Source organism: Xiphophorus couchianus, chromosome 24 (assembly GCF_001444195.1).
Source record: "Xiphophorus couchianus chromosome 24, X_couchianus-1.0, whole genome shotgun sequence".
NCBI classification, from domain to species: Eukaryota; Metazoa; Chordata; class Actinopteri; order Cyprinodontiformes; family Poeciliidae; genus Xiphophorus; species Xiphophorus couchianus.
Window position 1 is genome coordinate 9,991,162 of NC_040251.1, and position 18,114 is coordinate 10,009,275.

The 18,114-nt window shown below is 36.8% G+C and overlaps 1 protein-coding gene across 5 annotated transcripts in view; it reads right to left on the reverse strand.

Moving 5' to 3' along the window:
- Positions 1-18,114, reverse strand: part of plekhg5b (pleckstrin homology domain containing, family G (with RhoGef domain) member 5b) — an 80,964-nt gene that overhangs the window by 33,994 nt on the left and 28,856 nt on the right. Inside the window, exon 1 of one of the 5 annotated variants that reach the window (XM_028011081.1) lies at positions 9,998-10,277. The exons of 3 other annotated variants lie outside the window; for them this stretch is intronic. In XM_028011081.1, the coding sequence (XP_027866882.1) occupies positions 9,998-10,000 (3 nt within the window). In that variant the 5' untranslated portion in view covers positions 10,001-10,277. Of the gene's footprint in view, positions 1-8,658; positions 8,678-9,997; positions 10,278-18,114 lie in introns of those variants that run through there. One more of the 5 variants, XM_028011079.1, reaches the window with a different exon arrangement.

An 18,114-nucleotide genomic window follows, 5' to 3' on the forward strand; every position in this document is an offset into this window, starting at 1 on the left:
TCTGTTAGTCTGTGCAAAAGCAAAAACAATGACCATTTTGCCATTTAAATCCAAAATTCAGCAACTACTAAAACATGTCAAGAATGGGTTATTTATATTTAGAAGTCTCCTTGATGGCCACAGATCTTTCACTTCTATTACTGCCTTAATACACTCCAAGCTGTCACTTATTCTTAAGGGGTGTTCTATAGTGCAAACCACAACTTGATAAAAGCTACATTTATTAGTAAAAGTTATTTTTAGAAATCTACAATTTGTTTCCAGGAACATACCAGGTCATGAGGTTCTATTTCTGAAATTAACTTGACAAGCTTGATGACAAGCTTATTGTGAAATTGCTTTCTCAGCCGTTTTTTTTTCTTTTTTCTTTAGTAAATTCTGTGGGAAAGAGATAACACTGTCCAGATCTAATAAAAGAAAAGCGATGTTCCCTGGTGGAAAATAAAAAAAAAAACAATCAATATTCAGGTTTATACACACTTTGAACTTAGATTACATTTTTTTTCTGTATTACTTTTTAAGGCAAGTGTCAACAAAAATGAGAAACTTTTAAAGTTATCAACCCTTAAACAGTTGTCCATAAATTGCTGTTAAAATATTTGCAAATGACTTATTTATGAATGGAAAAAGCCTTTTGAACCACTCTGGCCCCATGTAAAAATATAAATATCCAACTTGGTAAATCATGAATAAAGTGTGATTAACTATACTATCTTGATCGTGCACCCAGTCTGATTTCTATCAGATCTGCACACCTACACAGAACCTGTTTGACAGCAAACCTGTTTAACTTTTGGTAAGTTAAAGAAACCAAAAGCCAATACATCATACAGCAATCTAACTAAATTCAAGGGCAGATGAGAAACAAAGTTTCTAGACTTTAATAAAAGAAAACAGACAGTGTAATAGTTATATATAGATATTTTAGATGCGTTAACATTAGAATATATTTAAATTGTCACTATGACTAAGCTCCATTAGACTGATATTATATCCAAAAGTAAATTAAAGCTGTACATTCATGTGTTCTTAAAAATAGGCTTTACTTTAAGTAGGAAAAATCTTCTAAGCATAAAATTTGATTGGGTAAACATGTGCTTAACTACATCCCACATAGCCTGACTGTTGGAAATTATATGGAGTACAGAAAGCTTAAAGTATTTAGTCAACATTTCTGTTATGTTTTTTTTTAAATAAACAATGTTTAGTCATTGTTTATTAAAAAAAAACAATGACTATCACCTCTGACAATCACCTCTCCTCCAGGAGAGGAGAGGTGATTGTCATCACTGCTGATTCAGTCTGCAGGTGAGAGAGTAACAGAACCAGGCAGCAGAAAAACATGGAGCAAAAGGTTAAAAAAAAAAAAAAACTTATCTGTGGAAACATGACCTGCCATGCATTACACCTCTGCTTCAAAACACACACATGCTGCCCACACCCACAGAGCAAAGTCGTATCTCAGTCATTGTTTTAAGCAACCATCTCCAAGCTCACGTCCACATAGACTCATAAACATGGGGCCTAATCTCTGAAAGCTCTCACTGCAGACAAAATCCAGGCAGTGTGTTTAATTACATGGGCCAACATTAATGTTGCTCATCAACACATTGAGTCAAAAAAAAAAGAAAAAAGGAAGATGATTTCAGTTCCTGTCCCAACATGCAAGTCGTCACCTATTTAGCGGTCGTTGCTAGTTTTTACAGCGTGAACGTCTCGGCTCATCAGACATGAAGAGCTGATGGAATGAGCTCCTCTATAATTTTTTCCTTATTACAAGCTTCCGCTCTTTTTACCCCCCTACTCAGTTCACGCAAACAAGGTTAGAAAACACACCAATGAATTCCAATAAAACACACACCCACACACCCGCAAACGATTGGTTAGCGTTAGAGCAGCAAGAGTCATGCACAGTCTTGTTTAAACAGTGACTTGTGGGTAAGTCGGTGCAACATCCAGACAGACTTTGGTCAGACCAGCTCATGCAGTCTGAAAGTCAAACTAATCAGAAAAGCCTAAACTCAGACGCACCGCCACCTCATCAACGGTTCATAGTCTACAGGAGACAACTGCTGTCTCTTTTTTACGGTCGAATACACTAATGCAGTGACCTTTGACTAAACCTAGTTTACACAAATACAATTCAGAGCACATGAATAACACTTTAAGCATTTTGAATTCCCGTGAACACAGAACCCTCCAGATGCATGTACGTCATTAACCACCATACCTCGTGCTTTTTTAAAAATCTTCTACAGCCGATATTTCAATTATCAAATGTCAAAAAGCAAAATATGAATGAAAATAAGTCTTAGCACTTGCCTAATCTTTTCTTCCATAAATCAAGTCAGAGTTTTCTAGCTTCACTGTACCATTAAAACCAGATGGACTTGAGCTAAATGCAACGTTACATGTTTAATGCCTCACAAAAAATAATCAGATGTGTCTTGCAATAACAAGTTAAGAAATGTTGCTTAAACCTCATTGTTTCACACGGTGCACTTTCAGTTAAGTAGGTTATTTTGATGTGAAACCCATACTTAAAATGAAATATCGTACTGTTAAGGGTGTGGTGTGCAGAATCTGGATGCAAAAATTATAGCCAATTTAAAGGTTCAACATTTTATCACAATAAAACCACATATTTTATAGGATTTTATGTGATATACCTGCAAAGAGTTAGTTCAAGTGGAAGGAAAATTATGCTTTTTCAAATAAATAAAACCCAGATAAATAAAAACCATGGCATGAATCTGCATTTTAAACTAATGTGTACATGAATGTGTGTCCGTTGCACTAAGGATTATAGAACCATAATACCATCCAAGCAGGGATGGTGGGTTCATTACAACACAGTGTGGCAAGACACACTTTATGCTGGTACCTCACATACTTACTGCTACTATGATACCTCTACGCCCAACTTACCAGCCAATAGTGTTTTTAAAGAAGAAAATATGACAACACTGGAGTCATTTTTATATTTTTCCTATATTTGGCTCACTTTCTCACTCTGTTACCAGTAAACTTAAAAAATAGGGAAGAATATATATATTTGAAATCGCCAGATTAGTGAAAACCAGGTCTCAGTCAAGTGCTGAGGTCACTTCTGACGTCTAAATGTATGCCTTCTGCTTGATTCAAATCAAACCACTTAAATACCAATCTTTATACTACATGTAACACATATCTTGTAGTTTCTTCACTTTTTGTCAGACTGTGCATTTATTACTCAAACTCGCATAATAATGTCTTTTAATAAAGTCTGACTCGTTTGAGATTTCAGTTTTTGCCCAGCTGATGCATCTGGAGATGACACCTAGAAGCTTTTCTGTGGTCTGGATAGTTTTTTGGGTCAAACCCTTTGTGCAGACAATTTGCAAACACCAACCAATGAGGATTTGCAGGTGTTAGAACTGAAAAAATAAACAGCAATCAGCAAACACCATTATCTCATCCTCACATACGGGCTTTGTTTTCACAAAGTTTTTTGCTGAAAAATTCTACACTGCAGCACCAAGTCAAAGAGTTGTGCGGAGTTCAAGGTGTGTTTTATAAGATCATTAAAAAAATTGTATGAAAAAAATGTGTTTTCCAAAATTTCCATTACATCATACTTGATAAAAACTAAAAATAATAATAATAATAATAATAATTGTTTTTCAGAAATCCCTTAATCAAAAAGTAAAATTAGTTAATTTTTTTTAATTAAATTGATTGTGTGACCCTCTGGAGTAAATCTTTATTAACCATAGAGTCAAAGGTTTAAGGTGAAGTAGCAGATCATAAGTCTGCTTGAGCTTTTGATAGATGTTTCATCCAATGACCTATTTGGTATTTCTTTGAAGGTGTTTGCCTCTTTCCAGATGGTTTCTGTAAAGAAGATTCCAGCAACTAATCAAATTCCTGATTCACCTGCCAGAGATCAGTCAAATGATTGTAGAAAACAGCATCTCTAAAGAGGTAATATTGCTGAATGAGTCCACACTTTTCCCAGCGGAGGCATGTTGTCTGTCTTTAAAATCCACCGTTCAAAATGCAGCTTTTTCTTTAGGCTCTTAATTGCTAACTAAATATACAACATCAGCTTCCGTATTAGATGTGATGGATTGCTAGAGGAAAAAAAGAAGGGAGGGAAATGCTTGTAAAGGGAAATGCTTGCTTCAAGCCATGGAGAAGGACTCTTATGCGGCCTTTTTCCAACAAACTACTTTTCCTTGTCCTCTTGGGAGAAGAGCACACGACCCCCATGCAGCCTCCCCCATGTATGGTGGAAGGAGCCCACTTTCCTAAACTTTACAAAGAGCTACCATTAGCTGTTGCCTGGGTAGGTGGGATTGAAAACAGTGCAGAGGAAGACTGCAGGAGATTAAAGTGAGGGGACACGCCTTGCCCATGTCTGATTTATTTTTTCAATAAATAAACAATGCATCTGTTGAAGAGCCCACTCGCCTGCTTTCTTCTCCTGCCATGTGTCCTCTGGCTGAGCGGGGAGGCAGGAGGAAGAGAGCCAGGCCCTGGGTTTTACTGCGGACCTTATGCAACTGCACTGCCTTCCCGTCTGTAGGTCTGTTCTAGATTAACAGACTTGCCCCCACTGCTCTACAGTACAGTACATATGGCTTCACTCAAACAGAGGCACTTGTTGTGGTTCATGCCTCCTGGAAAAGTGTGTAAGAGAAGAGTGTGCATTTCTGAGACATACGTTAGGCACAACTGTAAAGAGAAAGTGGTAAAAATTTCCTCAATACATCAAATAGAACAGTGGTCTTCAGTGACACTGGGTCAATGTGTGCCCTTTGTAAAAGTATGTCAATTTACTCAAGTCTATTTTTTTTTTCTTTAATTCAAATATTCACAAATTCTGGAGATAAATGGCTTTCACTTATGATTTTATTGATTTATATTTATATATATTTTTTCTGTGACTTTAACACAATACTTGCATTTATTTTGGATCCAATTCATGTTTGGGCTTTCTACTTCTTAAGACTGATTATGGCCTGTGATAAAGAAAAAATAACCATTTATAACCTCCTTTAGGTAGATATAATTTATACATTTAATCTGCAGTGGACCCCCAGAATTCGCAAAGGTTAGAGACCATAGCTTCAACAAATAGATTAAATCCGCAAATACTTTAGACACCTCTAAAACGACTATAAATGCCTATTTTAGTCATTCGACCACCAAATATACCTTAATATGCATTAATACACACAGTGGAGACAATCAGGCTAACATCCACAGTCGTCCTCATCTCCAACTTGGGGGTACAGCCAATAAGAACCAAAGAAATGAGTGTCGATCCATGATTGGTTAGTACTAGTCAATAGTTTGTGAAGAAGCATCGAGTCCAAGTAGTTTAGCTTCTCAAGCCGCAATTTCTTTCCTCTATCATCCAATCTTGCATATGCCCAAAAGAAAACTCAAGGTGAATTATGTGTGAATAATTTGGAGCTATGTTTCATAGATTTGGGAAATTAGGAGCAAAACTACAAAAGTGTAAAACAGCCAAGAGGTGAAATGACCAGCACCAATCAAAAATGGAGGATGACTCTTATTTTCAAGTATTAATTCAACAAAACTTGCAGTGCAGCTTGGGTGAGTCGCTGACTAATTGAGGAAGTTATTCCAGGTGACCCGTAAACTCTGGAGTGCCTGGATTTAAAGATCTGGAATTTGATAAGCTCGCTCTGTTCGTGTGGAGCTAAGCCAAGTAATGACTTTTTATATCTGGTAAAATCTGAGCATTCGGTGAGTCAATTGAACAAGGCTGGATTGTGCAATACTTTTATTGAAGCCTCGAGGAAATTAACATCTGTGAATGTGACAGCCTGAGCTTCGTACCATGAAGTCGAGTAGAAGTAGATTTATTATCGATATAAATAAGAACTGCACCAGACCAGGTTAAAGCTGAAGCGTGAAGAAGGCAGGTGTGGACTGAGTGTGCATCAGCATTTGCCACCGGCTCGGAACTGAAGGGTAATATTAGAGAAGTACTTTATTACATTTATTTTATGGCATTATACTGCCTCAAGGATGCTTATTCATATGCAAAATATTTGTTTTTCTCATGCTTAGGTTGATTTAACTGTGTTTCGATGAAACTGCTTTAAAAAAAATCATAATACTTTCTAGGTAACATGAACATAAATTCACATGTTAAATTAATCTTTAATGCAATGGAAGAGTCTCACACTGGAACATCTGATGCAGTCCTAAAGTAGAGATCGTTTTAGGTTTCTTCCCATCCTCGCAATCTTATGAGCTGGTAAGATGAATTAGGTCTTTGCTCAGTCTTGACTGTCACGTTTGGAGCCGTTTTAAGCCTTGCTATAATCACAGATGGGCAGCAACTTTCTTGAAGTCATTTCCAGGCTTGTAAAAACAGAAATCTTCCATACCTGAATGATTCATTCGCTTAAAAATTTTGTTTCAAGGAAAATAGGTCTCCATTTCCCATTACAATCAAAATTAATCAAACATTCACCCTAAGCTAATGTACATTCAAATATCATAAAACTGTTTCACTGGCATTGTACAGTGGACCCCCAATATTTATGGAAGTTAGGGACCACAACTGTAAATATTTGAGTCCCCTCTAAAAATGTCTATAAATCTATTTTAATAGTTCAAACACAAAATATACCTTAATATGTGGTATTAAGCCAAATGGAAACAGGCCTAAATCTCGCTTTTTGGGGTAGAGCCAGTCAGCGGAAAGTAAAATAAATGGTGCACCTGGATTGGTTGGTTTGCAAAGGGCAGCCATTAAATGTGTCAAGTATCACTGTGCCTAGGTATTTTAGTTCCTCAGCTATCTTTCAATTATTTGGCATATGCTATACAAAAAAATTCGCAAATAGGCAACTTTTCCAAAAATGATTTTGAGTTACATTCCACAGAAAATCTGGAACTGGGTGCATGAAACATTGAATATTTATTTATTTCGAGTGAGATAACTACAATAAAATAAAATAAAAAAAATGTTGTACACAATTCCTTCCTCGAATAATATTAAGTGGGACTGCTGTATTGGTTTTCAAACAAACAATGTTATTCAAATTGCAATATGTAAGGCCTCTTCCACTTTCTTAAAGCAGAAACAATAAGCAGAGGTGGTGGAGATGACTTTCCTAAGATCATAAGAAATATTAAGAAAAAGAAAACAAGTTACTGCACTAAAATGAAAATGAAGACAAATTTATGTTTAATCAGTTTTAAACCCAAAACCTGACATTTCTCCACAATGTGTATTATTTGTAACCGCACAGGCTGACATTTGCAGCTTTCACTAAAACAGATAAAAAAACAGATCTTATCAGCCTTTGGCATTTGTCGTTTAGAGAAATGCTTTTATCACGTCTTTATAAGATATTGCTGATCCTAGAAACGGTTGCCAAGTTGATGTTAGACAACTGCTGTTCAGGTATGAGGTTTATGGAACGGTCAATCAGCAGTTTAACCCGTTTATCAAAGCCACTTGAGATAAAACCAAAAGCCATAATGGTAACAATATGCTGGAGAAACACTGACTGCGTCCACAGATAAGGAAGCTACAACAGATCCAGGTTACGGCAGGAAGTCTGTATGTAAACTCTGCTGGATGTTTACAGCGAAGGTCGATTATGGTTTTAGAGTTCTCCCTTCGGCAACGTTTGCGTAACTAACTGACCTTTTGGGGATTTTTAGAACGAGTTTCTGGATACAACAGCCAACAAATAAAACGTTCAGAGCCAAATAAACTCCACAACTGTCTGACAGACCCAGGCCAATGTTTTTGACTCACTCAGTGTCCAGATCAGACTGCCTGACTCACTTGTTATTTTATAGGATTTGGACACCAGACAAATTACAGTAACTGTAAACAATATTTCATAACATCATCCTCCTCTGCTCAGTGACACACATTTGAAGAGGGAAGTTATTTCCCAGATTACACAGGCATTTTGAAGAAATGGGTCAATTTACTTGAACTAGAACATTCTTAAAGTTATTGTGTAAGCAAAAGGGTTACCATTTCCTTCAGCTTTTGCACATTTGTCACATTACAGCCACAAACAACTATGTATGTATTGAAAATTCAATACATACAATGTACAAAATAATAATGATGAAAAAATTGCTTTCAACAGTTCCAAATAAAAATCTGAAAAGTGTTGTACTGTATGTATTTATGTTCTACACCTTTATTCTGATGCACTAAAATGAAATCAAGTGCAACCAATAGCCCACAAAGGTTACCTATAACTTTCTAATTTTCTGTAAGTATTTATGTTGAATGATACACAATCAGCCTAAAGCAAAGAAAAAGTATATTTACAAGCAGACTTGGCCTCATTTTTAGAAAATTAAATATTAATTAAAAGCTTTGTTTTTACTAATGATTGAGAACTGAATTCAGGGCTGAAATTTCACAGAATAAACCATCACCATGATGAAAAATGGTGGCGGGAGCATCATGTAAAGGGACAGAAGCTGATTAAGGTTGAGCCATCGAACTAAACACGGGGAAAGCCTACAAGAAGCTGCAAAACACAAACATTTTCGCCTAATGTTAAATAATAAACGTTATCTACTTCAAAATCTGATTAAATGAAGATGACAGCTCCCCTGAAGCCAACTTTATAGACACATTTTGGCATGTGGCCTTACCAGTTTCCAAGGTACACCAGAGGCAGCAAAGCATTGCAAATCTCTATTTCCCATTTTCCCCAGTGTGTAGCAAAGCATCAAGCTTCGTCTTCATCCCCAAGCTTCGTCTTCATCACCTTTCATACTTTTTCTCTTATCATAGAAAAGTACACTCAACCTGCAGTGAAGAGCACGAGTAGGGTGAACCTTTTATGTAATGTAACTATGCATTCCAATAAGAAAGGTATGTTTCAACATGCAGTAAAGTTTGCCAAAGAAAAATATTGCCTCCCCAGCATCTTTCACAATTCATTTTACAATGCAAAAAAAAAAAAAAGAACCCCACCTCCTTTTCCAGTGAACTCTAAGTCAAAAAGAAACTCTGTCATCACAGATTGAACAAGTTTGAAAGAAAGTCGCTGTGAAGGTCTTGAATGTTCCAATTGTTTTTTAGAAAAATGCTGATCCAGGTAACACCGTCTAATACTTATATGGTGCCTACCTAGGACGCAGTCACAATATCTCCAAGAAAGCAGCAAATTCCAATAAACCTAAATGAAAATCTGGTTCGTTTAAGGGTAATTAACAACTATGCAAGCAAGCACTCACCAATTTCCGCTTTTTTCTTTCGCTACCTCTACTTCTACAATGTCAAGTGTATCAATGGCTGTTTGAGGCGATGCTGTCTGGCTGGACTGTGACGCAACCTGCCTTCCTATCCATAGCTTCAGGGCAGAAGATGGAGGGATAGGCAGGAAAAAGGCCAAAAAAGGAGGAAGTGAAAGGAACATAAGTGTGTATTCCAGGTCAAGTTAGACCTTACAACTGAAGTTGATTTGTACTTAAGTTGTTCCCAGTGTTAGTTGGAAATTGATTAGGAAACCTACTTCCAATTTGTTCCAAAGAATATGGAAAAGGAGAAAGACAGAGAGAGAGAAAAGAAGCGGTGGCGGGTGCCACACTGGTCTGTTGATATAAGAAGCAGATGTGAAATATCCAGACGCAGAAAAGAGAAAAGGGAAAAAAAAAGAGTAAAAGTGCCGGTCTGCAGAGTTGTAGATGTGTGTTCCCTTTAGAGTCTCAGACAGCCAGACTGGAAACCATAACACTCTGTGAGAGGCTGTATACTATGATAATGAATTATTCACCTAAACAAATCAGAGTTGTCATTTATTTCTGCGAAGGAGAAAAAGAGCTGGACATTTACAGATTCCTAAAATGTTCATTGTTTCACCACAATAAGTTTTGGGCAAATTGAGAATGTTACAAAAATAACTGATTAAGTCCAATTGGTAGCGTAATATAGAGCCTCAGATAAAGATAATACATCAACATATAGTAATTTAGTTCTATTACTTACCATAGAAAATAGCGTCCCAGGATTGGAGACCTCTCTGACTTTCAGGGCAAAGAACCAATCAATGTTTCCAGGGTCAAATAGGCAGCAGGTGGTGACGGTTTCTTTGTCCCAGGCTGAATCAAACTTACTCTTAAATTTCTGAATCTCAGCTTTAAGTAATCCTGAGCTTCTGTATTAGAACACCAGAGGCAGTCAACGAGGCAGACTGTTAGATAGGACGACGTTCACCGTGTTTACCACAGCGATCTACTGATGAGGTACACTCAGAAGCGAACAGAAATAATGGACCCCGCCTCCATGCTCAAGCCCCACAGGCTCACACACAGCGCGGCTGACTCATGCAACGCACAACAGAAACGGGTCCTTTTTTTTCCCCCTTCCCTCCTCCTGAAGAATGTTTGAGGTTGTCCACCAACTTCTAAACAGCTTAATCAAGCTGCAACTCTGTTTCACTGGGCAAACGAGAAATGGCTTCCTCTATAAGTCTGAGTTCAGCCTTTGACTGATTCAGTGCTTCATTTGAACTTTAACCCTGCTGGGAGCTAAGGTCGGATGAACCATTACTGACTGGGGAAACAGTGATGAAATAAATCTGTCAACATTGCCTTTCACAGAATAATGAAATTACATTTACAGCGCCTTCTGTTCAGTCTGAACCAGATCTTAAATAGTGTCTTACACTGCAAAACTAAAATTCTCTGTTTTTTATGTGCTAGTTTTTAAAGAGATCATCCAAAAAAGTCATTAATTGAATTGAAGATTGATTTGATGTGAATCTATTTGATTCTTTCACTAGGATTATTAAGATTTTCAAGCAAAAACACAAAAAATATCAGATCTCTCAAAAATGCATCCCCTCAGTTATATACTGAGCATATTCAACACTATGTTGAGGGGGTGAGGGTAAGGAAATAGCACTAACTAGAAAAACAGAAATAACACTTATAGATAAAAAAAAACAACAAGAAAAAAACATGGCGGCTTTGGGTCAATTCAGCCATTTAGAACAAACACATTGTCATTTATTTCCTTCCTGCTTTTACTTTCCATCTGTAAATTGCAAGTTTGTTTATTCATCTTGGTAGTTAAACCTTTGTCACACCATTTCCCATCTTCCTATTTATGGTAGCATACTGAAAAGTGCAAGTTAGACGCGTCTAACAGTGAGGAAACGAAAGGGATTTTGTGCAACATCAAGTTCTTTTTCTACCCAGATAATAGACAATCACATTTCCCACCTCGCTCCGCTTTGACCAGACACAACAAGGTCACAGTTGTAACTGCAGAGTTTTTAAGCTCCAACTCAAGCAACACGCTTAGCTTAACTGAGCTGACTACTAGCTTACAGCAATATGTGGCAAACTGAGAGCTCATCCAAACAGATTGTTTCTTAGCTGATGGCTCACAATAAAGTTAAATCTAAAGAAACCAATTAAAGTTCTAATTTTAACAAATGTCACAAAACCACAGTAGTTAGCTACAAAGCAGACCACTTAAAAGTTGTGAAAGCTAGATTTAATGTGAAACCCAAGACTGTTTTCAATATAGCCTAGCAAGATGACAGCAGCTGAAACAGAAAATGTAGGTTTTATTGACCAGAGATGCTTAATTTAAAGAAACTCAACTTTTATTTGTTTACACTAAATCCTGCCTGCTGAATCTTCCATAAAATAAATGGGATTATACTGATAAAATCTTGATGCAATGAAATTTGGAGGCATCACCACATCAGAAGTTTGTGAATTTTAATTTCAAAGTCAAGACAACCAAGAAGGAATTATAATTGTATTTTACATACAGAAATTATCCTTTTTGTCTACTGCAAAGTAACCTTATCCTGTGGGGACACAATGAAGAGCAGAGTACCTCCACCGATCGGTTATTTGGTTACCATGGAGACTGAACATGGACTTGTAGATAAGCATCATTACTAATGAGTTACACAGATGTCTTGGGCTCACCTTACTGTCTGGGGTCCTCTACAAAGAAACTCAATTTCCTACTTCCAAGTTAGCAATGACCTCTAGACATTGCTGACTTGTAACTGTTTTATTGTAAATTTTGAAAGTGAGATTAAAGTTTGGTACTTATCGTTAGTACTTTTTGTCTTTTGTACAGCAGATGTAAAAACTGAAAGAACCATTTCAGTGACATTTCTGAAATGACCAGGATATAATGGAAAGTTGAAACAAACATCTTAATTTAGAGATGGCATCATAACGGTTGACATATAAAAAGCCAAGACAACTGCCTGAGTCTAGACTTTAAGGCCAAGTTCTAAATAACTTTAATTCTTTAGATATCACACGAACTTTAGTTCTGTGAAATCATTGTCAATAAAAACTCACATCTTTGTATGATATGGCCAGCTTCACCAGAGCTGCATGAACATCTAGAGAATTAGGCCTGTCGCGATAAATGATAAATCGATTAATCATACGATAAATTAAAACTATCGACGTCATTTCAATTATCGGCATTATCGTCTCGTCCTGCCTTTTTCACTTTCTGTTGATGACACCGAATGAAAAAAAGGTTCAGCTCCGGTGCTCTCCACTGACCCTCCCTTCCTCATTTCCTTAGTGTAAAGCCCAGCGCAGACTACACGATCTTAGAGCTGTCGGCCGATTGTAAACCCTGACAGACCACACATTAGCCGACAGAAATCCTAGGTATAACGGTTCGATCGGTTCGTTCCTGCCGTGTGGTGTCCAACAATGGGCACAAAATAATGGCTGCAAGTTCAGTGAACTAATTTTAAAACCAGAAATTAATCAATGCTTTACTACAGTCTACCTGCAATGCATGTGGCTAGTGTCAGCGTAAAGTCCTGACCGAATGAAAATCATTATAACCTATTTACGTCAAGTTAACGAAGAACAGCTGAAAAGTTACCGGGTTTATCAACTGCGGTAGCAATTTCGCTCCAACTCCTCCTCTTGTCATTTCTATATTCTTTGCATGTTGAATAAACAATAATGTTGTTTCCACATATCATCTCCAATGTCCGCTGGACTTCGGGTTGTGTCAGCTGTTTGGGATTCCCCGACGTAATTTCCCCTCAGAAAGCGCGGAGGAGAATCCCTGCTTTCTGATTGGCTACCTGTCACATTCAACAGGTGTAGTTAAAGCTCCCAGTCGGGGAAAATCCCTGATTTAGATCGGAGCGGCAACGACTATCTACCGTAACACACCACACAATCTTAGAAAGATCAACGATCTAAGATTGTCATAAGGGGAAAAATAGGAGCAAAAAATCATGTAGTGTGAATTATTGCATCAGGTAGTCGATGTGCCCATCTTCTCTATTTAAATCTAATTATTACTGAAGGGCAACATAATATTCAGACTCCATAATCTGCCCTCTTTTGGTTGAATGCAGTATTTATTTCCACTTTGGCTTTATTTTGTTTAGTTTTTATCAAGTAAATTTTTTGTTAATGGAGACTGAGAATCCATTTTGTTTTTGGTTGTTTTGTTTATTTTGTTTATCAGCTCCAGTGTTAAATATTCTTTTGAAAATAATGTGTATCTATCTTTGGCAGGAAATCACATGCATTATTACGTCATTTCCATTACATCAGTGTAAAAAGGTCTTCAGACAATATTATCGTTTATCGCAATAATTTTTTGAGACAATTAATCGCTCAGCAAAATTTGCTATCGTGACAGGCCTATAGAGAATGTATCCACACAAAAACAAAAGTTCCTAAAGACTCACTGCTTAAGATTGCATCAACATGGATCAAAACGACAGAGAAGTATTTTTATTACAACAGCAGAAAAATGACTAGAATACCAGAAGATTTACACCACCTCTCCAAGTCTGATTAAAATCCTTTCAGACCATGCCAAACCAGATCATTCTGATTAGACATGTTTGGCTTGATCTTTTTTTGATTAGAGTATTAATCTGATTATAAGAGACTCACAAGAACCCATCTAGTAATGTCATCATCCATAAACAGTTTACGTGTTGTACTGACAGTTTTTGTAGAGTCACCACTTTGGACTTGCTGGGATTTTTCAGGCGTATTCACAGTCTAAAAATAGTCAAATGATGTTACGGTTTGTAACAACCCTCAGACTACAACTCTGTTCTTTAGTCATTCAGGTTAATCCAAGATGAGCCATCTTTAAATCCTCCACAATTAGCTAGATAAAAAAATACTATTCAAACCCCCGAGGCAAAGGACTGAAGAACAGGGGGTTGTTGATGCTCAAAAGCCACCAAGGCAGCCTGTTGAATCCCCGTCTGCCCCGCCACCCCCCACTGCCAGAATTAATTAGGGGAGGCCATATATAAAATGCGTGGACATCAGTGGAGCTTTTAACCTGGAAAGATTCTATAAAAATTGAGCTGCCATTGTTAAATCAAAGATAAGGGGGACTGAGGGCGTAAAAGACAAATAAACTGAGTGACCCTCCCTGCTTGAACTTAGCATCAACTCCTAGAGAATGATAAGCTCCAATTCGTCGAGGAAGTGTTTTGAATAAAGGTGAGAAACAAAGGGAAACAATAGGACTTAAAATCAAATGAAAACTGAAGTCTTACAAGTGTGACAAAAATAAAGAGTTGCAACTAGAATGTACTGGTGATGTAATTTGAAGTCTTGTACATTCTGAACCTTTTTCAGTTCTGAACAATCAAAACAATTAGGATAAGACCCAACAGCTTCTCCAAGAGATTAGACAGCTAGATGTTGGGATTTCCCATGACTGGACTCTGGATGTAGAGAAGTGAAATACGAGTGAAAGTGGGCAGAGTGGAGGTTTCTTCTTCACTCATTGAAATCCACTCAGAGCAGCTGAAATATAGCCGTTCCCACTGCAGTGTCAGTAAGGTACCCCCTTCCTGTTATTCTGCTGTCTACTGCTTCCTGACTGAAACGCTCCCGGGGGTTCGCCTGATGAGAAACTGTATGAATTTTTTTTTAAAAAGCTGTGACAAGCTTGTTTGTTATTTCTGAATTACCTAAAACAAATTTCTTTCCACTGTATTTGATGGACAGATGCATCCTGTAAAGATGCATCTGCATAAGAGTAAAATATAATTTTAAATAAAAAGCAAACAAGCCCAAGCTGATCTGCTGATACAAGTTTAAGAACTATAAAAAGAAAAAAAAAAAATCTACTTTCTCAATGACTTAAAAATTAAACTAACTTTGATTTTGCTATAAAGTTTAATCTAAGTAAAATCTTCTGAAAATGATGAGTATATTTACACCTGCACAAAAGGTTCATAAAATCAACAAAAGCTCTGGTCCGGTTTTAAAGAAGAAGAAAAAATACTCCATACTCTACACTATTTTTGATACCATGGCAACATGTTTTGAAGGTTCAGGGCTCTTTCTACTTAACAAAAAACAAAACTGTGGATTGGAAAATATGGCAGTACTTGAAATATCTAACTAAAGCTTCATTTCTCAGTTTGGAGACAAGTTAATATGAATAACATTCTTTATAGATACTTGATTAGGAGCTTGGAATGGTTGAACACCATCATTGAGCTGCTTGTATTGCTAATATTTAAACAGACAGCATTAGCTTGTAGTATTTTTGCAGCTAGCATTTAATATTTTGGTCGGTTTCTTCTATCTATCCGCCACATGGGGAAAGTAGCTCCAAACACCAATCTTGAGTTAACCAGGTATCGATTATGGATAAATTAGCTAAACATTATTATGGATAAATTAAACTCGTTATGGATAAATGAGCTAAAACTAATGGGAAAAGGCTCAATTTGGTCACCCAAGACAGAACACACCAAGACAGTATTGCTAGATTGTAGAAAAGCGATTAAAGTACATTCTGACATATGCACCTGGCTTCTGGAAAAAGACTCCGGATATGAAATATGGCTGTATTTCCAACTATTGCTCAGATCTGACCAAGACACATAACTCCAAAAATGGTTTTCAGGTGTTGTTCATCTAGCTTACAGTACTCTTACAGTTGAAGCACTAGATGATGAAAAAGATTTTCCCAAATTACATAACAGATCATGGTTCACCCTTTGATTTGGAATCCAGTATCCTTACTGGCTTGGCAACCTTCACTGTTTCGTGACAGTAGCCTGATATAAAATGAGTCACTGGGTGAGAGTAATCAGTTTCTCTTTTTGGTATGTCATGTTAGCAGTGAAAAAAAAAATAGAGATCCAGGAAGAAGACCTCCCAGTTTTACCACACCAGATTAGATCCTTGTGTGTGTCTATAAAAGAATGAGCTGCTGTAGCCTGTAGCAGTGGCAGGGATCCACATCATAACTGTCCTACTTCACTGAAGAAAAAATGTTCAGATAAACATTTTTAGCATCAGTAAAACCTAAGGAAGAAATGTTTATATACAAGTGAGTAATATGTGGGATACAAGAACACATTAAATATGCCAAAGCTGTGATTCTGGTTGAATCCATGTGTTGATCTTTTTATGGTGGTTGACAGAGGGCAGCCAAAAATGTTGGTCTGAAATTTCTCAACCAACCAACCAACCAACCAACAGTGCTACACTTACAGTAAGGCTCAAAAGTATTGATATTAAAGCAAATGAACCATTTTTATGAGAAAAACCAGCATTTAACATGTTTCCACTATTATTTTGATAAGGACCTCCAAGTCCTTGAGGTTGGAAGGTCTAATTGCCATCATCCTAATATTTAGCTCTTCCACAGATTCCCCATCAGATTCAAATCAGCACTCTGGCTGGACCATTTCAAACCATCAATATTACTTTGTGTCAGCAGAAACCTGTCGGTAAAATTAAATAATTACTTTAAACTTGGCAAGGTTATGAATAATTTGGGGCACAGCTGTTACTGAGATCAGCAGACTGTGATTACCAAAAGATTTGAACTATTTTTATACTCATTGACCTTTGCAACCCCACAGGTGACACATCAGGATTAACAAAAAGGTTATTTCCATAATAACCCTCGGAAAAGTTTAATAGCCACCAGATTCTCCCACTGAGGGGCTAACTGGTCAGTAATTTTCTTTCAAATGTCACTTGCTCTCATTTCCCAATATCATAATTGTGAAAAAATAACCATAAATGTGAATAAAATCAGAAATATCACAACTACTGCCTTATATTCCCTGCAGGAAGTCATACCATAAACCATCTACTGAAATATGCAGTGATTTCACATTCAGACAAGTTAACTCTGAAGTTTAAGGAGTTCTTTTGTCTTGTTTTTAATGTAAGGGAGTGCAGGAATTAACAAACTAGATTTAAAATTGCTAATGCTTAAAAACAAAAGGTAAATTTACCCTAGTAGATGTTGGTCTCGTGAACAGTTTTAACAACACAGAATCCCTGTTGGGCTGAAGCACAATTTGTCATTTCATCTGCACATTCTGTAAACAAGCCTGATTCCCAGTCAACATGTATTAGTTGGCCCCAGATGGATCTTAATCAAACTGGATTTGTCCAAACTGGACTAAGGCTTACATTGGCTTATAGTTTAGGTCTCATCTGTGTTGACTAAATACAACCTGTATTACTTTATCGTATTGCTAATTAAAGGCAACTCTGTTTATGTTGACTGCCTTATACACTTAAGCTGACTAAATATTTATATTAAAGCAATGCAGTCCAATTATAGAAACAGAGGGTGAGGTGTATAAGGAAAAATTATTTATGTAAACAAACTTTTTTTGAAGATGATCCTTCAACATCATGATCGACTCTACTGGGCAATAGATCTAAAAAGTCTGTATGAACTTGTTCATTGAGCAAAATAGTTCCCATTTTGACAATGTAGATCAGTATGATAAAGTGACATATGTAATCTCCAAATAAATGCAAAGTTTCCAGATTACAATGTTCATCACAGGGTTTCCATTACTGTAAAATGGTGCAGAATTTTCCATTACGTTCACAAGAAATAGATTTGTAAAAATCTGTTAATGAATTTTGCTCCAAAATCCATTAACAGACCCAGTAGAAATCACAAAAGTGAAAAGATGCATGTTGAATTGCTAAAAGCTGCCAAGTTAAATAAAAAAACTGAACAAAGGTTTTTCACAAGGTGGTTAGAGACTTGAGAGAGCAAAACACATCAAGCAATGGTAATGATTTTGTGTCCTCTCAAAAAATGTTCTGGAGTGGATTTTG